The sequence below is a fragment of the Belonocnema kinseyi genome, chromosome 1 (assembly GCF_010883055.1).
Source record: "Belonocnema kinseyi isolate 2016_QV_RU_SX_M_011 chromosome 1, B_treatae_v1, whole genome shotgun sequence".
Classification (NCBI taxonomy): Eukaryota; Metazoa; Arthropoda; class Insecta; order Hymenoptera; family Cynipidae; genus Belonocnema; species Belonocnema kinseyi.
The window spans coordinates 177,410,432-177,435,469 of NC_046657.1; the positions used below are offsets into that span (position 1 = coordinate 177,410,432).

General features: G+C 36.8%; 1 protein-coding gene across 1 annotated transcript in view; it reads left to right on the plus strand.

Annotated features, from left to right (window-relative positions):
- LOC117166910 (mitochondrial fission 1 protein) overlaps positions 1 to 25,038 on the plus strand; it is a 47,732-nt gene that overhangs the window by 18,327 nt on the left and 4,367 nt on the right. The window contains exons 2-3 of the mRNA XM_033351401.1: positions 1,419 to 1,631; positions 14,300 to 14,405. Coding sequence (XP_033207292.1) covers positions 1,419 to 1,631; positions 14,300 to 14,405 — 319 coding nt within the window. The remainder of the gene's footprint in view (positions 1 to 1,418; positions 1,632 to 14,299; positions 14,406 to 25,038) is intronic.

Consider the following 25,038-nt stretch of genomic DNA (forward strand, 5'->3'; position numbering starts at 1 on the left):
GAAAGCCCGGATTAAGAAAGCACAAGAGAAAAACTTTCGTGAACAGTTCCTCGATAAGAGGATGCACGGTATCTTCCACAGAAATGTGAAGGATCAGTCAATTTTTTTGTGAGCTAACGTTTTCTCTCATTAAATCGCCCGGATTGAAGTCTGGTACAGAGGGTTGCATTTTTGCATGCCAAGGCGGTGTCATTTCCACCTTAACATACCATCGCCACATTTTGAGCCAAGACATTCCCGATGATAGCTGCTGAGCGTGCCATGCACACCCCGAGCATTTAGCTTACATACTATCTAGTTGTCCAACTCACGCGGGAACGACCTACATTCAAAGGCACAATGCGGCACTAAGAGTACTTTATTACCATCTCTGTCACTCCTACGGCATTCACTTTAATGTCGCTCCTCTAAATGCTCCTAGGGAAATTGAGTCAATTGTCGAGAATGGGAAGTGCCGCATATACTGGAACTTTATATTCTCGACAATTTTTTCTGTTGCTCGCTCGAGGCCTGACATGGTTCTTCTTGACTTCGAGAAGCGAACCATGTTCGTTATCGAATTTTCGGCACCAGCTGATAAAAACATCATAGCCAAGGAGAATGGAAAGAAAGAGAGGTATTGAGACCTTATAAGGGAGTTGCAACTATTGTACCCGGAATATTCTCTTAAACTGATCGTCCTTATCATCGGCGCTCTTGGAGGTGCCAAGTTTTCACTTGCTAATAGCCTAAAAAGCATCCCTGCGTGTCAACAATATGCTAGAACACTTGTGGGAAAAATGCAGAAGGCGGTTGTCCTTGGGTCACTCCGTGTTCTTGGGTTGCACGAGGCTTTTGCTGGATCGTCGTACTGATTCCTTTACAGACTGTAACCACCTATCTCACGGTTGGGAGACGTGGTTATGGCTGAAATTTTACCGCGATTTCGCTGGAAGCGGGTGCAATTTTTCAGATTAGCATCCGTTCCCGGCGAAATCCTGCGGTTATCCTTATGACAAATTTTTAATTATATATATATATACACACACACACCCACACATGATAACGAATACATTTGCAGAGGGTGAAATGAATTGGTATAAAAGTGACTATACAACATTCAAATATATTTAAATAATCAACCTTTGAAACTTGAAAGTTTTTATGCCTATTAAGTTACGTGCCAGATAAAGTAAACGCTGCGAAAATATGAAAAAACTCATATTAACTCATTTGATATGTAGACACAGATTTCTGCTATCCTTAATTGAACAATTAACCAACCGTTTTTCGGCCCACCCTAATCTACATGTAGAATATATAATTTTGTGTTTTGTAACAATTACATATCTGTTGTATACTCTAGTTTTCTTGGATTCTTTTTTAGAAAACATTTATAAAAGAATTAGTCTTTATATTATTGATGATACTCATTTCAGAAATTTGAACGAACTTATCATGAACAACTGCGTTCGTCTAATGTATCACAAAAGGTACAATTTGAATATGCATGGTGTCTAGTGAGGAGCAAATATCCAGCAGATATTAGAAAGGGAATAATTTTACTGGAAGATCTGTTTAATCAGCCCGAAGAAGATACAGGAAAGCGAGATTGTCTTTACTATCTAGCCATAGGAAATGCAAGAATCAAGGTACTGTTTATACAATAATGGTAAATAAATTTAACATAATCCTATATTTACGTTAACAATAGACCACGAGATTTTACCGGGAGCGGATGCCATTCTACGAAATTGCACCCACTGCCGGCGAAATCGTGGCAAAATTTGAGTTCCAACCCCGTCTCACGATCGTGAGATAGATGGTTATAGTCTACGATGGACTTAATTCGACGATCCTGCACAAATTTCGTGTAGCCTGAGGATACTGAGCGATCCAAAGACGACTGCCTGTTACATTTTCCCCGAAAGTCTCTTGGAATTTGGTTCACACACAGAGATGCTTTTGTGGCTATTAACTAGTACAAGTTTGGCACCTCCAAGAGCTTCCATGATTAGGACGACCAGCTTAGTTCGTATCTCGAAGTCAAGAAGTAGTATTTCAGGCCTCGAGTGCGCGATAGAAGCAACTGTCGAGAGTAAGAAGTTCAAGTATATGCGACACTTCTCATTTTTAGCAATTGGCTGTATTTCCCTAGGAGCGTTTGGCGGTGTGGTGTCAAGGCTAATGCTGTAAGAGTAACAGAGACATTAATAAAGGACACTTTGTGCCGCATGATGTCTTTGGATGTACGTCGTTCCCGCATGAGTTGGGGACCTAGATAGTATGCGTATTAGGTCCTTGGATCCGGGTGATTTGAGGAAAGAAAAAGTTAGGTCATACGACATTGACTGAACGTTCACATTTCTGTGGAAAATGCCATACTTCCTCTGGTCGAGAAGCTGCTCATCAAAGATTAAATAAAGATTAAATGGCGGCAGGATTGGGTTCTATCTTACGCAAGTGGACTTTAATATGAGTCGAAAAATGGCCTGTTCCCATACTTGCGCGAGACGTGTCGAAACGCCAAATTATACGCTCCGTAACAAGTGCTCTATATTTTGTTCTCAGTGGGCGATTTCATTGAAAAAATATGATGAGTGTTGCTGGAGGTTCGTGTGATAAAATTCCAATACAAGTTTTATTTGAGTAATGTCGCTCCGTTGTGATTCATATTGAAATCAGTCATCCCAACTTTGGCAGGTTGAGCACTTACCCAGCGCAGCGACTCGCATTGGTCGCTGTTGGCGCGCGATTCCAACCGGGTATAATTGACAATTATTGAAATCAAGCAATATCATCATCATAAATTGTACATTAATATCACAAATTACATAATTTGTGATGCAAGGTTTGAAACAAATACCAACAAGTATATTTTTTTAAAAATTGCACATTTTCTCTCAATTTAAAAGATGAATTTTTATTTTATTAACAAAGGTAAACCAGTAAACACTGGTTCAATTTTTATTATCAGCAATGATGATTTTTGTTCATTTTTTCTCATTATGAGCGTCATTATGTGACGTCTCTCAATCAGGAAGAAATCTTTTCAGCTGAAAACTTTATTTTCAGGTATTTATCTAGTAAGATTTTTTTTGCAATAGAAATTTGCACATAAAATATTGCAAATATTCATACATATTATATTAAATGTTAGAAATATATTCATTTAAACATTAGTTGATGAAATATAAATTAGTCTTTGGAACTAGAAAAAAACAGCTAATTAAAAAATATAGGCGTTTTTATTTTTTTCTTGTCATAAATCACAATTTACGTAATTTCTGATATCATGTGAGGGATCTCGTAAATTAAAAGAAAAGGGTGTAGGAATTTGGATTGTCGAGAGTTAGGTGAAGTCAATAATCCAAAAATTTAAATATAACTGTGGTTTATTAACCAAACTTACACTGATTAGCTTGCAAGTGGGATTTCTGGTAAGGCCCGAACCGGGCGGCGAAGCCAAGGTACCGTAGGTGGATTTTTTAATCTCAAGAAGAAGACGGTCAAGGTCTGGAAGCGTGTCGTTCCCCACTCCTAATCATGGGCCCGCAGGGCTGTACGATAGCGGGGTGCTTGTAACTTTGTTACAACCTCCCCCCCCCCCCTCTGTTTGGGACGACGTTTATTTTTTCAGTAATTGTTTAGTTTTCTCGATTTCGTCGTTGAGTGTCAGGCAAGATTCTTCCTCTGTCAGGTCCAGCTGAATATACTCTCCATCTTCTTCGTCATTTTTTTTTATCTTCCGTTTTTTGTGCTGTTTGTTTTTCTCTGAGTTTTGTCCATACTTCCTTTTCAAGAGTAAATTTTAGAATTTTCTTAAACTTTTCATTTCCCTCTGTCCACCCTCCTTTTATATATTTGGTCCTTGTCGAATCAGGAACAGTGTGGTAGTTTTTGTTCCTGTTCGACATCTGCTCACAGTACGTATCGTGAATAATGTAAAGTTCCACTGGAACCATCCTCTCGCAATGCCTGTACTGCCACATCTTTACTTCTTCCATCATCTTCTTATAACCTGAAACATAAATTAACACATCCTACTCTTTACACACAAATAAAAACAAAAAGCGAAACTTTTATTCTTTTCTACATATCTTTTTCTTATTTTATTTCGAAAACATGTAAAATCTAGAGTTTTTATTTGAAATATACTTTTTCCAAATTACTTATCTTAATTTATTTTAAAAAAATTTTCTGTGTTATCCATTCCTATGAGTATCCTTTTATGATTCTGCTTTTCCGTGACTCTTCTTTCCAGAAAATTAACTTATCTCTAAAATCGACTTTTATTTTAAAGTAAAAATCAAACTTGGCCTCTTATAGCCGTATTTATTTTTATTTGCAACTCATAAATTTTCTTTGTTAAATTCGTTTCTTTTAAAAAAATTTAAATTGAATTATTAAATTAAATTTCAAATAACGTCTATATCTGTAGTGTATGAAAAGAGCAAAATTATTCTTTCCGTTGTGTTTGTAAAGGGTCAAAAATAATTTGTCTGTGGTGTTTGTGGAAAAAGGTACTAAAAATACTTTATTTCGAATCAAACATCAGTTTCCCAATCTGTGGAAGACTCTTCTTTTTCTTCTATTATTATTTTCATTTTTTCTATGTTTGTTTTTATTTGGATTTTTCTTGCTTCTTTCCTCTTCTTCGCTTTCTCCTGTAGCTCTGCCCTTCTTCTTAATCCTTCTTCCTCCAACTCCTCTTCCGTTCTTTTCCTGGTGGCTTCCTAGATATACTTTTCTTGTTTTATCTTTAATAATCTTTTCATTTCCTCTGTCTTTCTAGCTTCCATCTCTTTTTCATGTTGTTTTTTAATCTTCTCGAAAACTTCTTCTAATTTTTTCTCTTCTAATTTTTTTCTCTTCATCTCCTCCTCTTCCTTCCGTTTCTTCTCTTTTAGCCCCTTCCTAATTTCATCGATGGTTGGAAGACCATAATAAATTCTTTTTTCTTCAGCTAATTTTTGGATCCTGGGATCTCCTCTTCTAGATCCGTATTCGTCGTACATGCTAATCTTTTGTTACCACAATTTTCTGTCGCGGATTTTTTTTACTTCCTTCAACATCTCCCTATCTATTTCTGCTCTTTTCCTCCTATCTACCTCCTTCATTCTCTCTGTTCTTTCCTCAATGGTCTCCGTTGATGGTGGTTGAAGAAGATCAATCCACTTTTTACATGAGTGGGTCAATAATTCTTCCCCCACCAACCCCAGAAGGCAATCCTTGCATTTGAGGACTAAACGTGGATCCATTATTCTGAAAATAAATGCCTTTTCTGTTTTTTGTTGTTTTTTTAAATGTCGGTGTTTGTTTTATTTTTCTGTTTTTGTCAGTGGTGTAACAATTAAATCATTAACATACATGCCACCTCAAAGAAAAATTCAAATCAAAATCTACTCTCTACTAATAAATTTGTTGATATCTTTAACATTCCAATTACCTAGTGATTTTCCATTTTTAGTTTTTAATTCGTAGATTGTTGGTGGAATCTTTGTTTTAATAAAAAATGGTCCTTCAAAATTTTTATTCAATTTTTGAGCTATTTCTTCCTCCTTGTTCGACAGTGTTTTATTGTTTTTTAGTACTCTTTCGCCAATTTTAAAATTTATAGGTCTACGTCTAAGATTGTAATATCTAGATTGCGTTTCATTTGCGGTATCTAAATTTTTAATTACCTCTTCTCTAATTATTTTTTATGTTTTCATTCTATCTGCCCATTTTTCTGACTCTTGAATTTCTATTTCGCTTTTTTCGTCTAAATCTTTATTTAAAGCTTCTATTGGTTAAAGTTCTCTACCTAAATTTAAAAAAGCTGGTGGAAAACCTGTAGACGAATGTTTACTAGTATTTAACGCGAATTGCAGATCATCTAAATTTTCATCCCATGTTTTATGGTCTTTTTCTAAATACGCTTTAATTGCTGTTTTAATTGACCTATTACATCTTTCAGTCGGATTTGCCTGTGCATGATATTTAGGAGCTTTCGAATGTCAAATACCAAAAGCTTTCGTCAAATTAATTATTGACTCATTTACATTGGTCATTGGTAATGGACCCATCATATCAGATGCTACTACTGTCCATGGTTCTTCGATTATTCGCTTTCCCATCATACCTATCTGATTGTTTACTTTTGGTTTTATTCTCCGACAAATATCGCATTATTTCACATATTTAAGAGTTTCAGAATACATTCCGGGCCAAAAATAATTTTCGGAAATTTTCGCGTATGTTTTTTCCATGCCTAAGTGTCCTGCTTGTTTATTATCGTGATTTTCAATCAAAACTTGTCCTCGCAATTCTTTCGGTATTGTTAATTTCCACGGGTTGCTATCTAAATTTAAGCTTGATTTTAAAGGGTCGGGTCTATAAAAGTAGACTTGATTATCGCTTATACGCCAATTAGGATTTTCCTCAGGTTTATTTTTAATCTTAATCATTTTATTTTTATACCAGTTATCTTAAATTTCCTTAAAATCTTTTTCTTTGTTTTCTACAATACTTGATAAAATACTAAAAACTTTTGATAAAATACTAGAAAGTTTTATCTCATTTTCCTTTGATCTTGATAATGCATCTGGAACATGGTTTAAACTTCCCTTTCTGTACAAAATTTCGTAATCGTACTCTAATAATTCTAAAGCCCATCTTGCCAATCTACCTGTTGGATTTTTTAAATTGTGCAACCATTTTAATGCAATATGATCTGTGATAACCTTAAAAGAATAACCTTCTAAGTATGGTCTAAATTTTCTAATCGCCCAAACTACTACTAAAATTTCTTTTTCTGAAGCTGAGTATTTACATTCAGCTCCATTTAGACCTCTACTCGCAAACGCTATTAGGTAATTTTCACCGTTTATTGTTTGTGTTAAAACAGCTCCTAATCCGATATTACTAGCATCAGTTTCAAGTTGAAATGGACTTCCAAAATAAGGACAGGCTAAGATTGGTGCTGTCGTTAGTAAGTGTTTGATAGTCGTAAATGCCTGTTCCTGTTTATGAGACCATTCCCATTTTACTTCCTTTATTAATAGCTTTTGCAGTGGCTCTATTATTTCTGCAAATTTTGGGATAAATTTTCTGTACCATGATGCCATTTCTATTAATCTTTGAACTTGTTTTATTGTTTTAGGCCTTGGAAAATTTAAAACTGGTTCTATTTTTTCTTCATCAACTTGTAATCCTTTTTCGTTAACTTTAAAACCCAAATATTTTATTTATGAACATCCAAATTCGCATTTATCCAAACCTATTGTTAAACCTGCATTTTCAATTTTATCTAGAACTATTTCTAAATATTTTAAATGATCTTCAAAATTTTTTGAAACTATAATTATATCATCAAGATAACAAAATACATTTGGCTTTAATTCTGGTGTTATTATTTTGTCCATCGGGCGTTGGAATGTAGCAGGAGCATTTGTTAATCCAAATGGCATCCTTTTAAATTGATACCTTCCTTTACCTGGTACTATAAAAGCTGTGATTGGTTTCGATTCTTCGTCCAGTGGTATCTGGCGATATGCTGAACGAAGATCGATTTTAGACATGTATTTTGCTGATCTTAATGTGTCTAATATTTCCGACATTATTGGAATGGGGTATAAGTCTTTTTTCGTAATTTTATTTACTTTTCTGAAATCGAAACAAAATCTGTATTTCCCGTTAGATTTCTTAATCATCACTATAGGGTTTGACCAGGCGATACATAATAGTGTCTTTGCTTAATTGGTTCATGACCTTGCACATCTATTTTATGACTAGTTAGATGTGTCGGTTTTAACTCTGTTCCTTGATTCGTAATTTTTCTTTTAATTAAACTTTCCAATTGCACTTGTTGTGCTTCATTCAACTCTATTATCCCTTCAGAAATTTCCTCGCAAAATTCTAACTTTTTCTTTCTTTCTATTTTTACGCGTTTTATATTATTATTAATAACCGCATTATTCCTAAAATTATACCAATTACTTTTCCTAATTGCGAATAATTTTTCTATTGTTGAATCATTTTTTTCCTCCTTTTTATCTAATTTCGTCTATAATTTAGAATCATTTTTCTCTTTAATGCATTCCAATGGTCCTTTAAATTCTGTATTTAAATGCCTATCTTTATTTTTCACCTGTAACTTTGTATTTATTTTGTTTTTATCCTTATTTGTTTTCCTTTCTCTCTCTCTATATTTGGACTAGCCTGCTTATCTAATCTTTGGATGCCCACGCTGGCACGTGCCAGTGTTGCATCGCTCGCCTTATAAGGTTTAGGGTGTGGGGCACCATGCCCCCGTACACTCTGTGCCGGCTGGGTTGCTGGCAGGATCGAGTCTAGTGCATCACCTGTAAAGAGGGGTTGGGATAGGGTATGTGGCAAATCTGGTATGTAGCAAATCTGTCTTTTTCTCTCGCATGTCGTTTCGCGGGCTAATTTTGGATTCGAATTTTAATTTACTCTTATCACTTTCCCTATTTTCATTCTCTTTTGCATTTTCTTTCTTTTCCTTAATTATTGGCTCCTGCATTTTAATTAACTTTGATTCAATCGCATATTAAATATTTGGTAATTATGGTAACCACCAAATCTTTTTCTCATAATCCATTTTTAAACCCTATCTTTTAATCATATCGGTTCCTATTATTCCCATTGATCTTAAAGTTGGTACCAGTCTGAATAATAAATATTTTTTCATATGCCCTACTTTCATAGGGATCAAAACTTGTATTGTAATTTTTAATTTTTGACCATTAGCTACCATTAATGTGTCATTTATTGGTTTTTTAATTTCGTAATCTAATTCTTTTACTGTATTTATAAAATTTTCACCTATATAAGAGTGAGTTGCACCGGTATCAACTAACACTTCAAATTTATGATTTTCAAAACTTATCATAAGGTGTAATCTTGTTTCATCCGAGTCATTTGTGTCTGTGTCAAGTAATTCTGGCGGTCTCTGGGTTTGTCTGCTATTTTCGGCTTTTAATAGCGACCGTATGCGTTTCCCTGATCTAAACTATACCAACAATCCCGTTGAAAATGACCTACTTTCCCGCAATTGTAGCATGTTAAGGGTTCTCGCGATCTGTAATTAAAATTTTGGTTTCCTAAGTTTGGATCCATAAAATCCTGTCGACTTGAATTTATTTCACCATTTCTATCATCCCTACTATTTTCATCTTTTAAGTTTTTTGAATTTTTATTTTTATTATTCCTTTTGTCTTCTGACTTGTTATTATTTTCTTCTGCGTTATATAAGAGCGCTGGTATTTGCGGAGAATTATTCGTTTGTTGTGTCTGTGTGTTCCCTAACAGCTGATTCATTGCGTATAATAATGCTTGGACAGCTGTGTTTTGATTTTTAAAATTACTGTTATTATGCATAGACCTCTGATTTCCTGGATATCTTTCATTATTTGTATAATTCGAATTATTATTTGAAAATCTTGGATTAAAAAATTTTCGATTTTCATTTGGGAATCTTGGTTTGTATTGTTGCATATTTTGTTGGTGACGATACCTCGGCCTAAATTGTCTTTCTTGATTTTGATCCTGATTTTGATTTCTATTTTCATTCTCATTTTTAATATTATTTTGACTTTTATCATTTCCTGGATCATTTTTACTTTTGTTATTTTTATTATCCTCTTTATCTAAAATGCTTAATTGTTGACCTCTAATTTTAGATTTTGATAATTCTGTTTCCCATTCTCGACCTAATATTTCTAATTCTGAAAAATTCGAAAAAGCATTTCTTGAAATGTACACTTTATATTCAATTCTTAAATTTTCATAAATGTCTCGTTCCTTAATTTTACACCCTCTTTTAAATCTGATTAAATTATTTAAAAAATAAGTTGGACTATTTTTAAATTTAATCGGCCAGTATGACATTATTTGGAAAGGAGTTTGTATCATTCCGAAAGGAAAGAGAGTTGCTGGAATTTCATTCATATTATTTTCATTCATCTCTTCTCTTTCCATATCGGTCCCTCTACTTCTATCTATTCCACCTTGCAAGTCTGTTTGACATTGAGGTAGATTTGATTTTCGCATAATTGATTGCCTTTGTACCGGTCTCGGTAATGAGTTTTCGTCCCCTTGACCGCTACCCCTATTTATTGTCATTCTATTGCGTGCACCTGCTAAAGAGTGCCTTTGCTGATTAAAATCTAATTCTGTCTCTTCGAAATGAACCGTATTTTGCACATTTCTTGACTTATTACTTTGAGAAATTAAATTTTGACTTGAATTTAAAATTCGATCCATTTTATCCTTTAAATTTTAAATTTCTTCTGAAAGTTCTTTGATTTTGATTTTATCACTTTTCTTTTCTTAAAAATTTATTAACTCTTGTGCCTCATTTCAAAGTTCATTATTATTATCTAAAAAAGAATTAATTTCGAACGTTCCATTATTGATTCTCACATTTTCTTTCGCTTGTCTTTCTATTTCTATTCGTAATTTTTCGCGACCTACTCTTGCTTTCTCTGCTTTTTCTTTTTCTATCCTATCTCATTCTTTTCTAAGAGTTTCTTCCCTTTCTAACCGACTCAATTCTAATCGTTCCCTGTCTCTTTCTAATATTTCGAGTTCTTTTCTTAACAATTTCTATATCTATTCTATACGTTTCTGATTCATCATTTTCAAAATTTCTACTGCTCTCATTTTCTAGTCTCCAATTACCTAACGCATTCTCACTATTTGGGGATAATATTTCAATTTCGTGTCTATTTGAGGTATGGTTTTGTCTGTTGGGTTTGGGGTACTTTCTGTCTGTCTTTGTGTTGTCGTCCTTGGGATTGCACCTTTCGCTTGATATGTATCTTTTTCCCCCAATTCTAACTCTCTATTTCGTACCGTTACAAATTTTAAGTTCAAATTTCTTAATAATTCTTCTATTCTATTTTCTCCTTCGACCGATTGAATAGTAATATTTTCGTTTTCAAAGTTACCCGCATCTGCTTGTGCATTATTTTCTTCCAGTATAATTTCCAGAATTTCATTTGTTTCCCTATTATCTCTTGTATTTTTGACCGGATGTGCCATTTTTGGAATAATTTTTATTCTGCCGGACCTTAACTTCATTCGATTTTTTAATCCTTTATCTAACATCTTTCTTCTTCTGTACGGACTAGCTTAGGGGTTCTTTATGGCTAATTAAAAACCGGCAAGTTCATTTCAGTGAGCGTCTCGGTTTTTACTACTTCGCGGTTGCGCTTGGCCTGCGGAGGTATCCACTGGGGACGGGAAGTGTTAGGGTGGTTTGGTTAAGGTTGTTTCTATTCTCTCTAGTTTCTTCTCACTAGTAAATTCTATTTTCCCGTTTTATTTTTCCGAAATTCATTTCCGTTTTTTCCAACCGTATTTTATTTATTTTTGTTTACGATTTTTTGTTTAAACCCTTCACTTATTCAATCCTGCTACAAGGAATACAGATAAGGCGTTTTTTCTCAGGGTGATCTTTTTATTTTATTAAAGGTGGCAGAGCTTGCGAACACGCGAAGTATACCAACTATTTTAACGGATATCTATAACAGTCTACCCGCATTTTTTTCGACTAAATACATTTATCCTACCCGCACTTCTTCTAAAAAATAATAAAACATTTCAATAATAAACATTTCGATCAAACAACTTTCAAAATTCAAATTTCACAGCAACAACAAACTTTTAAATAAAACGTTTCCAAATGGCACAAATGTAACAACTTGTAATTATGGTTTCATCATTATCTTGACTTCTTTTCTCGACTGTGGAAGGATTTTTGGAGGGATTTTGGGTTTTTAAGGAGGGCGCCAAATTTTTGAGGGATCTCGTAAATTAAAAGAAAAGGGTGTAGGAATTTGGATTGTCGAGAGTTAGGTAGAGTCAATAATCCAACAATTTAAATATAACTGTGGTTTATTAACCAAACTTACACTGATCAGCTTGCAAGTGGGAGTTCTGGTAAGGCCCGAACCGGGCGGCGAAGCCAAGAGTGAGCGATCGAGATGACAGGGCACTCGGGCAGTGAAGCCAAGGTACCGTAGGTGGATTTTTTAATCTCAAGAAGAAGGCGGTCAAGGTCTGGAAGCGTCGTCTGGAAACTCTTGGTGACTTGGGGTGCACAGCGTTACCCGTATCGGGGTGCAGAGAGCACAAGGCTAGGCAGGCGTGCAGGGAGCACAAGACTCAGGAGTATAGGCTGAAGACAGGTTGCCTTCGGGGCAAGTTCACGCTTATAAGGACTGGGGGTGTCGTTCCCCACTCCTAATCATGGGCCCGCAGGGCTGTACGATAGCGGGGTGTTTGTAACTTTGTTACAATTAATGTGCAATTTATAATGAGTATATATTTAATTTTAATAATTAGTTATTATATCCAGTTTGATTCGCGCGCCAACAACGACCAATGACAGTCGCTGTGCCGGGCAAGCGCCAGTAGCTTAACATGCTAAAGTTGGGATCACTGATTAAAATACAAAATCTACGAGGTGGTGATTGAACAAATTTATAACTTTACTGCTCCTAAAGGCTACTTTCGTTTCAAACACGTTTACAAGACAGGTGTATGCGCATGGTGATTAGGCGCAATAGGAGCCTAAACTCTTTTTTGTGTGTCAATTTTGACCTTTTTCTAAAAAATATTAAAAACACACTGATGACTACTTTTCACGAACTTAACGTCAGTTTTCCCAAATCTGGTCTGCCATTTTGTTTTTGAACATTTTATTTTGAACTATTTTGTGTTCGAACCCTAATTCCTTGACCACGGAGGCACAAGGATACTGAGTTTCAAGAAAAGCTGCTCACTAATTGAATTTTGGCCAACTTTTCGGGTGTTTCCGATTACTGTGTACTATCGGATCAAATACTTTACAGATATTATATATTCAATGTTTACAGATGCAGATACTTTTTTCCTCGACGACCGTTCCGGGAAAGAAATCTGTCGGATAAAACCTTTATACTTTCATTGGAGAGCATTATTAATCGATGTTGCGTCCTGAATACGGCTTTGTGGCATGCTTAGGTGTATATATAGGTCTCTCCACTTCTAAGGTGTCGCTTATTGTTGCTATCGACGACATCAGGGTGTTCAGGGATGCGATTTAGTGTTGCTCGCTTCAAATTGAGCTTGACGCATTTTTCTGACTCAAACTCTGTTCCAATCTCCTGTGTTTACTCCTTGACACTCTTTTCAGCTAGATTTACTTACTCTTATACTTATAATTGATCTTTTGATCATCTATGTAAAATACGTGAGTGATGTTATGCATTCAAAATTCAGTTTTGCCGCAGAAATACCTTTGAGAATTGCCAATTGCGAGAGATAGTGGAAATGATATAAGGCCAAGAGAAGAGGGCTCATGGTGTCGCCCTGAAAGACACCTCTGTGAAAGGCAATGCTGTTAGTTGTAACACAATTCTTTCCAGATGAGATAGTAAAACTGGTTTTCCAACATACATATGAAAAGACTGTGATTGGTGGAATCGAAAGCTTCCGGTAGTCAATCCAGGCCATCGATAGGTCACGCTAATAGGATTCTGCGTTTTTGCAGATACATATGTCGATGAGCAGGTTCTAGGCGGGCGCGTACTTCTATATCTCCAATATCTCTATCACCGAACTATCATAGGTCCAGCTAACATCGTCACAAATGAAAGAGATCCTCTCGTGAAACTGGTCAACAATGACGAGATGATTAGTAAAAAACCTTTTCGTTACGTAACGGCGGAGCAGGCTGCCGAGACGATTGGTCTGGATCTTAACATAAAAACTGAGGAAAGTTATGTACTCCATCTAGATGCCTTACTTCTAAAAACCTAAGAAAGAAGAGGTCAACCAATTTTTCGAAAATTTCATTGTCCTGGTAGAATGATCTAGAGTTGGCTTTCCTCTAAATTATCGGGACATAATTAAGAACTGATGGATTCATGTTCCCGTTCTAGGACGATGTCATTTCCACTTTAGTATTCTGTGACAGTATTTTACGTGAAGAAGTTTCTAGCGATAGGTGCAGAGCGCCTATGAGCTTCATGCACATCCTGAGTATCTAGAACACATAATATCTGTGTGCCACACTTACGTGGGAACGACGTGTATCCACAGAAATTATTCGGTCCAAAAAGTACTTTGGTACCATGATCGCGTGCTAGGCAATATGTGTGATTTACACTTATTCTACTGTGTGCCGGTGTAATTTTCCTGAATGGCAGTCACTTCTAAGGGGACCCTGCGGTAGTTGTTTGACCCTTTTCACTTATCTAGATATTGCGTTTCTTTACGGAAGCAATATATAAAATTACATCAAATGCAATTTGTATATTTTTTACAGGAATATACAAAAGCTTTGTCTTATGTTAGAGCATTTCTGCAAATAGAGCCTGGAAATCAGCAAGTGCAACACTTAGAAACTCTTATAAAGAAGAAAATGGACAAAGGTAAGCTTTCTCATTATTGTGTCATTTTCTTAAATATTATTTTAAGGATAATAATTTTAAGGATAATAATTCTCCTCGGAAACTACTGATCATATTTAATTGCTATTTTTTAAATGAAAAAGCTTTTCAAACACTCTCGAAATATGTATATCACTATGTATGATACTCTTTCAAAAGCCGAAAAAAAGAAGAAAATATTATGCCGTTTAAAAATCCATGTTTTGATATATCAGATTTTTGCATAACAAAATAATTCTTTAATTTTCGGATTCTACGGATAAAACTACAGAAGAAACTGTCAATAATACCTTAGATATCGATCCGGAAAGTAATGAAAATTTAGAGTTTGTAATTTTCAAAACTCCTCTGATATCAATTCTAACAGTTAATGTTTGTGAATATCGCCGGGTGAGCGGAATAACGTAGTGTCTGATTTTTATTTCAAGACACATCGTACTTTGTTCACGCTTCCAATAGATTCTATTGGAATCTTGAGTGAGATACGACGTGTAAACCAGTTGTCTCCATCACTGGGAAGGTGTGCCTCACCGTTAGCCCATTCCTCTTTCGTGGATAGGCTAACTTGGTATTTCTTGTCGAAGAGGTAGCGACGTGTGGACATTTTGTCACTGAGCATGCTCAGTGTCGGCCTCCTCGGGATGTCGATTGGTATTCGCATAACTGTCGAGATACTGCTATCGTTTACTATGGTTAATCTCGAGGCTGCCTTCGCAGCCACGGCCTTTATGGTGAAATGGAGAGGCTCCAAACCTATTAGTGCCCCCAGAGCCATCGTGGGTGTCGACTTCGAGGCACCAGTGATACCTCTCAGAATCATTCCCCTGATTCTTTCTAGTCGGGACTTCACAGTAGAAAGTTCGACCCTGGCCCACTAGACGACTGCCGCATAGGTTAGGCTGGGTCGCAGGATCGCTGTATAGATTCACATAAGTGTCTCCGGTTTCAAGCCCCAGCTTTCCCCAATGGCTCTTTTACAGATCCAAAGAGTCGCTACTAGCTAGCTCGGTCCATGACAGCTTCTTATCCAGGATAACTCTTAGATATTTGGCTTGCACTTTGATTTCGAGTTTTTGTCGAGCTAAATTCAATGTACTTGTGGTTCCCCACTTTTATCTTTTGGTGAACACAACTGCATCTGTCTTACTCGGATTGACTGATAGTTCAGTCCTCTTACACCATGAATCTACTATTCTTAGTGTTTGCTGCATTACTCCGAAGAGCGCATCCAGATGCTGACCGCGCACGGCTGCATAGTATATAACTTGAGGGCCTGACTCGTGAGTAGATGAAGCAATTCATACACTACCAGGCACCACAGCAAGGGTGACAGAACACCCCCGTGCGGACATCCCGAGTCAACGGTTCTACATAAAGTTGTGTCACTCTTAGTCGTGGTTAGATTCCAATTGGCCAACATGTGGCAGGTCCGTTCCACGACTGCATTAGGCATCCCGTGTGTGATCATGGCCACCCTGATCACCTTTTCAGAAGTGTAGTTAAAGGCTCCTTCAATGTCCATGGAGGTTCCAATCGCTAGACCTTTCTGATTCAGTTGTCCTTCAATTAGGTTAACTGCAATGCTTAGGGCCGTCTCAGTCGAGTGACCAGCTCTATAGGCGTGTTGTTGCTTGTGAAGAGGACTACTTGACAATATTTTATCACGAATATATCTGTCCACGACTCTTTCCACTGTTTTTAGTAGGAAAGATGTGAGGCTAATAGGTCGGAAATCCTTGGGTGAAGATAACCGATCCTGCTTGTCTTCAGAATAAAGACTACTCTCGCATCCCTCCATGCCGCCGGAACATAACCCAACGTCAGGCTAGCCCTAGCAAGTCCCACAAACGGCTTAATGATGATCTCAACAGGTCTCTGTAAGAGGACTGGATATATACCAATCGGGCCGGGAGACTTGTAAGGACTGAAGGACTTCAGGGATTACCTGATCCTGGCTGGGGTCACAATCTCGTTGGCTAGCCGCCGTTTCGGGCCTTCGTTTTGCCAGAACTGGCACATTTTAACCTCTCACTGGTTTGCCTAAGAAGCTCTTCGAGTTTCGCGTTCCACCATTGTGTCTCTCCAGCCTTTCAGACTTTTGCAGGCCGACAATTACTTTCATAAGTGGATTTGATGGCTTCCGTGAAAATCTCGGCCGCCATCTCCAGGGTATACAGGTCTCTAATTGACCTGGGCATCCCTGAGAACGTACTTCTTAATTCCGTGGAAAACTGACCCCAGTCCGTTTTTCTTGGATTTCTGACCCATTTAGGGCCGGTGCGTACAGCGGATTCCAACACGAACTCTATCAGTGAGTGATCTGAGAGAGTGGGTTCATCTGAGACTCTCCACCCCTTGCTTTTATATGTAAAACTACCGGTATAGAGAGTGATGTCAATGACTACCTCCCTGATTGAATTACAAAATGTCGGGGTGTTCCCCATATTAAGAATATCTAAATCAGTGGTCATTAATTATTCCAATAGGTCATTACCTCTTGAGTTGATGTCCGTGCTACCCCACAAAGTATGGTGGGAGTTAGCATCACACCTTCCTATTCCTTTAAGATCCGTGACTATAACCATCAGGTCTCTGGAACATAGCTCAAGCAGCGGGACGACATTGACTCCCTTCGCCAGTATGCATGCCTTGGATTGACCGTCTTAGAGTCCCTGTAACAAAAACCAGCCCTCCCTAAGCCCCTAATATTATCTCGAATTAACCAGGGTTCCTGGATTAGTGAGATACCTGTGTGCCTAACAGCCATGCCTCTCTGCAAAACTGCAGAGGCGCCTTGTCTCGACCAGAAATGGGTCTTAAATTTTGGCCATTGATCTGGGGAAGAGGTCTAAGGCAAGGATGCCGGTTGAGTCTGCTACTGTTTAATATGCTGCTGGGAAACTTAGAGAAGATGCTAAAGGAGAAAGGGAAGGAAGGAACGGTTTTGGGTAATAGCAAACTATACTCTCTAGCATTCGCGGACGACATAGTTCTGTTAGCAGATGATGAGAAGGGTATGGACCTGATAATAAGAATCTTTGAAGAGTATGTTAGAGCAGATCACTTGATGGTTAACATAGATAAGACCAAAGTGATGTGTTTAGGAAATAGAAAGGCCAAAATAAATTACGTTTAGAATATGAACAGACAAAAAGTGGAAATTGTGGATGAGTTCTATCACTTAAGTTTTTGGTTTGAGGCAGAAAGGGGAACGAGCTGCATGTCATAAAGAGAATTAAATGTGTGAGTAAAGCGGTGGGACAAGTATGGGTTATAGGAAAAAAAATATTTAATGAGGATTAGGGGATAAGGGTCTCGATGTTTGACGCTTTGGTTTGGGTGGTGTTGTTTTATGGAATGGAGGTCTGGTGATGAAAGGAGTATAGGGAAGTAGAAAGCATGCATGAGAGATTTTTGAGATTGGCCATTGGAGTTAGTTGGAGTTGCTCAGGATACATGTAAAGGGCAGGTAGGAAGAGAAAAACTGATAACTAAATAAATGATATATAGTCTCGAGGTACAATAGATGGTATCTGATAATCAAAGGATTCACGGAACCAGAATATCTGCAAAAATAAAAAAGGAACAAAATTGGAGTAGGGTTGTACGGTTTCGAATAGAGAAGGAGTAGATTTTGGATGAATGAATAGGAGACTCTGAGTAGCGTATTTGGATACGAAATGTATTTTTATGTTAAGAGCAAACGGAAGCCCTGGAATATCGCTCACTTGTAGAATTATCATCGTTATTATTATTATTTATGTTAAGTAAGGCGAAATATTAGAATATAATTACTTGTTTAGTGAGATTAGGGATGGAATGTAACTACGTGTACAGGGAATGGAGCGCCCTCAAACCCGTAAAAGTGGGACATTAAATATCCAATACAAAACACTGATGAATTTGGGAAAAATGTTGAATTTTGGAAAATGAAGTGATTGAATAACAGGTCGGGTTGAAAACGTGGTTTTATGGATTGAGTGAAATTAAAGATCGGAGATTTTTTACGCTGATGTCTGGTCTTCTATCAGCCTTTCTTTTCGCCTTTCGTTTTTTTCAGTGACAGTTTTTTTCACGTTTACTAATTCTCGTTTCATCTCTTTTGAGAAGTAGTCGCATTCTGTTTTTGGGGAAAATTTCTTTAATTGAAGTATCCCATCTTCAGCATTGGCTTCGTGATCTTCCTTGCTACCAAAAATGATTTTAGTTTCCTTGGAGTATTTATTCGCCCACTGAAATAGGGATCAAGCATCTAGGATGCCATCTCCAGCGGAACATTTTATGCCAAACCTTGCAGCATTTCGTTTAACATTTTCCCCTATAAAATCACATGCTTCCTTACCATGAGCAGTAGGATGAGAATGCCATTCAGTTAGAATTTCGATATCTGCCTTGTGACCTAGGATATTAGCAAAATTGCTCTTGTTCTTGAAATGCTGACCTGCTACGTCTGAGACGTAGTACACCTTTTGGACTGCAAAATTCGCCTTAAGATTATTCACTGTTACCTTCTGGTACTCACAAACGGCAACAGACTTATGACTCAAATTATCCGATATGAGTGCCATGCTTTTGTGCTTAAGTTGTTCATTTTTACATTGTAAATAACTACTGTGAATATTGTGACCTAATTATTATTCGAGTGAAATCCTTACACGTAGTTTTGCAAAGTTATCTTCAGATTTTTAAATAATAAATTCTACTCTGTAGCAAGAAAATGATGGGTTCTTAGCCTTAGCAACGCTTTACAAAGCTCATTCACAAATTCATCGACATTCATGGTTAGTGGCTATAAAGTGCATCTGTCAGTCTGCAGCCAAGAATCAAGTTTTACTTCATCTAATTCCTCCTCATTAAAAGCATGAATGAAATTATATTTAATTTTAGGAATACCGGGTCAGTTTTGTCATTCTCCTAATTGACAGGAACTTATCATATCAGGACACACAGGTAACTTAAAACAATCGCGATAACCATTTCAAATTACTTTTGGATCGCCCGTTAAATATTGCATGCTTATTTCTTTTAGCATTAACTTCACGTTTTCATAGTGAACACAAACGCAAACTGTGTGGTTACCGCTACTCTCTGCTATAACCAAATGTTCCGGTCTGAGTTGTGTGAATTTCGTGAAGCTTATTTTAATCTCCTTATATTTTGACTGAATTAAGCGACTCATGTCCGGCTCATAAAATTTAGACACGAGACCTTCAGTTTCAAGACTCAAAGGCCTTCCTCTTTTTGGCTTAGCCAGATTTAAAATCTCATGCTAAGACTTATACAATTTAAATTATGTAGTTATGTTACACGAAGTGTGTTAGTATGGAAATCTTAAATAAAAAATGATCTGATTATTAAAATAAGCAAGGAAAAGTACAAAAGAATAGTATGTCTTTTTTCAGTGCTTCTTTATTCAAAATAATTAGAAATAAAACGACAATCTTTAGAAATATTACAGAAAAAATTTTTTTTAAAGTAAGTGTTTTTTAATCTTTCCATTCTATTTATGTTCATTTATTATAACAAAGTGCACAATTGTGAAAAAATCAATTAAACTATAAACTAGTTTCAAAAACAGCTATTACAGCTAAATTTGGATAATCATAATTAATATATATGCAAAAAATACGTGATAAAATTGTTAATTTTATACTGACCATTTACTGCAAAAAATAGTTTTACTGTCCCTGCTAACCGTTTAGCTGGATTTCGTCTTCCACGAAAATATAGCTATGTAACATAAATTTTTAGATGTTTCAGATAAATTTGCCATCTAGAAATAATCTAGTAAAATTAGCTAGGTAATTTCTAAATGGCAAATTTAGCTAAAAAAGGTAGAAATCTAGGTAACACAGCTATATTTTTTGGAGGACGGAGATCTAGCTAAAACATATTTTCGGTTCAAAAACGCAACTATTTTTTAGGAAACTAACCTTTTCGGCTTGAAAAATCTATGATGTAGTAAAAAAAAATTTTCTTCATTGGTGCAAAATTCGGCTCTTTCTTTTAAAAATTCATCTTTTTTGGTAGAAATAATATCAACCATTATATTTTTCCTTAAGAATTTATCTATTTTCGTTAAAAAATAATTTATTTGTAAAAAATTTAAGTATTTTGGTAGAAACTTCGACTAGTTTCTTGAAAAATAATGAACACTTTCGTTGAAAAGTGTTGTAATAGGAACTCTTTTTGTTATTTTTCACTCAGAATATTTCCGTGAAAACAAATTAAAAATGTCAATCCTGAAAATATATGATGAACCGTATGCTTATTCGTCTACTGGGACAAAACCGGCCTTGGAGACCCCCCTTCTTTGAGTTAACTGGATGGTTATTGAAATTTTTAGTAATTAGTGTAGGTGCTGATCTCACATTTTCCTCAATTAAGAAGAATTAAGGTCTTAAATTTGAGATATTTGGATTGTTTTTCAAAAGTCTTACTTTTTTAATGGTTAGACCTGGTAGTCTACTAGGCAGTCTGATAAGTGCCTGAAAATTCTAAGAGATGGCATTAGTATTCACTAATGTGAACCATTTTCGTCGAGCTTGATCCTTCAAATGACGCCTGTCAAAACTTCAGCCATTTATGTTTACGCATTTACAAGTTACAGCACTGAGAAGCGACTAACATCCGAGTTTTTTTTAATATGGAAAAATCTGAGTTTCGAGTTTTGATCAAACACTACTATCTTTGCAAGAAAACGATATCCGAGACCAAGGCCAAGCTGGATACGTATTACCTGGACTCTGCACCGTTGATTGGAACGATTCATAAGTGGTTTACCGAGTTTCGTTGTGGCTGTACGAGCACAGTTGATGCTGAACGATCTGGGCGACCAAAAGAGGTCACTACACCAGAAAATGTCGAAAAAATCCATGGCGTTGAATGATCCCAAAGTGAAATTGAGAGCGGTAGCTAATGCTGTAGACATATCATTGGAACGTGTGGGCAATATCGTGCATTAAGTTTTGGGGATGAAGAAGCTCTGCGCGCGATGGGTGCCGCGTTTCCTCACAGTGGACCAAAAACGAATTCGTGTGAAAACTTCCCAGCAGAATTTGGCATTATTTTCGCGTAAGCCGACCGAGTTTTTGCAACCGATTCATAACCATGGATGAAACCTGGATCCACTACTACACTCCTGAGTCAAAGCAACAGGCAAAACAGTGGGTTCCACCGGGCCAAAGTGCTCCAAAGCGTCCAAAAACGCAACAATGGGTCGGAAAGGTTATGGCCTCCGTATTTTGGGATGCACATGGCATAATATTCGTGGACTATCTTGAAAAAGGTAAAACCATAACCGGAGCATACTATTCATCATTATTGGACCGATTGAAAATCGAAATCGCCGAAAAACGACCGCATTTGAAGAAAAAAAAACCGCTTTATCATCACGACAACGCGCCTGTTCATTCATGCTTAGTTGCACAAGCAAAATTGCATGAAATTGGCTTCGAATTGGTTCCTCAGCCACCGTATTCACCAGACCTGTCCCCCAGCGACTATTACTTGTTCCCTAACCTGAAGAGATGGCTCATCGGTAAGCGTTTTTACTCAAATGAGGAGCTCATAGCTGAAACTGAGGCGTATTTTGGAGACCTTCCGATCGAGTACTTTTCGGACGGTATCAAAAAGTTAGAAAATCGTTGGACTCGCTGTATCGACCTAAAAGGAGAGAGTATGTTGAAAAATAAAACCGACTTTAAACTTGTTCCGCGGGGAATTACGATTATGAACAGGTATTCGAGAAACCCGGATGGGACTTCCGTTCCCACTGTGAAAGTGTTTGGTAGCGTTGATTGTGTGTTGCTGAATTTGGTAAATTGCAGTGAGATTTGAGGTTAGTTAATAGGCAGAGTATGAAGAAAGTGTGTCGTTTAAGTGATAAAGATAATATATTTGAAATAGTGAGCGATAAGTAGCAGCGACAGGGCAGGTTAGGTAGAGAGAAGCACCGTAGAAGATCAGGTAGCAGGGTGGGGTAGTACAGTTGCGAAAGAGTTTACACAAGTTACATCAATTTTATGGATAGTAGGAACTCAGAAGAGGAAGTGTTCGGTAAACCGAAGCGTTAGGAAGAACGGGGAAAATACAAACAAACAGTAGAAAGGGAGAGATGAAGGCCTGAGCGTTTTGGATAAATAGACAAGTTTGTTAATTTGTTATTGGAATATAGCAGGATTGAAGAGAAAGGATAGGGAGTTTATGGAAAATTTGACACAATGGGATGTAGTCATAATGATGGAAACGTGGCAACAAATGAAACGTGGTTACAAATGGAAAGCGCAAAATGCAAAGAGCAAGAATAAAAAGGGCAGAGCAATGAGAGGAATGGTGATGGGAGTAAGGAATGAATGTATAACAGGAAAGATAAGAAAGAGAGGAAAGAACAGAAGGAAGGATTAAAGCAGAAGAGGTAAAGCTGGGAGGAGAGAAGTGGAAGCTAATTGGGGTTTATGTGAACGGTGATATGCAGGAGAAAGCAGACGAGATGAAAGAAATAATTGAAGAAAATAAAGAACAGATTAGGCTGATGACAAGTGGGAATTTTAATCCGAGAACAGGAGACAGAGGAGGAAGGGATGGGAAGAAGAGAGAGAAAGAAAATCCAAAGAGAAGGTACTAAATGGGAAGGGAAAAAAGTTGTTAAAGAGCTTGGAGGAGTCGGGATGGTTTATCTTAAACGGAAATATAAAGGGAGAGGAGAAAGGAGAACAAACACGTACAAGAGGTGAATGGGGAACGGTAATTGATTATGTGATAGTGATGATGAGGTAAGAGAGAAGGTCAAGTAACTAGAAGTAGGTGATTATATTGATTCGAATCACTTTCCCTTAATAGTGACATAAGAGGGACAAAAAAGCAATAGAAATATGAATAAAGGGGAAGCAAATGTAAAAAGTTTAGGAAAAGGGGATTGGTCAAGGGAAGGAAAAGAAAAGTTTATAAGGAATGGGGGTAATGGACAACATATATGTCTTGAACTATCTAGTAAATAAGAGGATTAAATAGGAAAAAGGGGCAATGATAGCAGCGTTCGTGGACTTAAAGGCGTCGTTTGACTCATTAGACCGAGGTGAAATATAAAAAGTTATTGTAAAAAAGGGGATAAGAGAGGGATTAATAAAGAGAGTATCGGAAATTTTTAGAGAGACAAAAAGCAGGGTAAAGGTAAGAGAGCAAGTAGTAAATATTTTCTGGTTGGTGATATTTTCTGGTTGGAGAAAAGTTTGGGGAGCAGTTAGGATAGGGAAGGAAAAGATATATACACGGATATACGCAGACTACATAGTTTTGATGGCAGATGATGAAGAAGGGATTGCGGGATTAATTACAGGATTAGAGAAATGCTTAGATGTGAAAAAGCTGAAAATAAATGTCGAAAAGACAAACAGACTAGTGGAGCCCAGGATATATGGTGAGGAAAGAAGCGCAAAGGAGGAGACATGGCGTGAAAGTGTTTGATGGCGGTAGAAGAGAGGAGAGGGAGGGCGATAGGATTAACGAAATGGGAAGAAGAAAGGAGGGAGTTCGTTAATGATAGAGAAATAGATGACGGGACTGGAGTAAACTATGAAGAATAGAAAAAAGGACAGGGAAAGACAATTAATAGAAGGATGGGGATGATTGAGGAATCAAAATACAGTAAATGGTATAAGATGATAAAAAAGAAAGGATAACTAAAGTATTTAGATAAGGTGTGGAGAGAGAGATGGTGGCCCAGAATAGCAAGATTTAGATTGGGAAACTAGGTAAGGGAGGGGGTGTATTGGGAAAAAGAGAACAGAATGTGTAGAATACGTGAATGGGAAGAGGAAACACGGGAGCATGTATGGAAAGGATGTAGGAGAGGAATGGAAGATGAAGGAAGCTGGCTAGAGAATGTGGTTAAGATTCTAGGGGAGGATGGATTAGGAGAAGAATGGATTAAGGAGTTGGAGGCTGCTAGGGTAACGAATGAGAAAGAATGAAAGAATACATGTGAAAAAAGGCAAACGGAGGTATAAAAGAGTAAAGGAAAAAGGAAATGGAATTCGATTAGATTAGAAGCGTAAAGATTGTAAATAATGGATAAGAGAAGGATTGGTCATCCTTATATCTGATTGTGAAATAGGATTTAAAAACGGAGTCGCTTTGCAGGTTTTTATATGATTTTTTAATTTATATTTTCGAAACAGGAGTAATAGCAATGGCCTCAAAATATCGCTCTACTTTTATTGTAGCTTGTATTTTTCAACTTCTGAAATTAAAATATTAATTTTAAGATAAAATAGCATTTGACAAAAAAAAAATTTCAAACTTCACCCTTTGCTATTTTTTAACCCAGTTTTTTCTGTCTCTGACCCCTAAAAAAAGGAGAAAATAATTAAAGTAAATTGAAAACAAATGCTTTAATCCTTTCAAGAAGGAGAATTAGAACAAGACGCTTAATACATGCCATATTTCATCATGTCAAACTGTACATCTCACGCCGTCAAGGGGGTCGCGGAATATTGAGTATTGAATGTCTTCGCCACAGGATTATTCTGGGTACAGCACATAGAGTTGCAAATGGAAGAGACCCTCTTCTTAAAATGGTCAGGAATCACGAAGAAGTGGGCAAAGGAGCATTTCT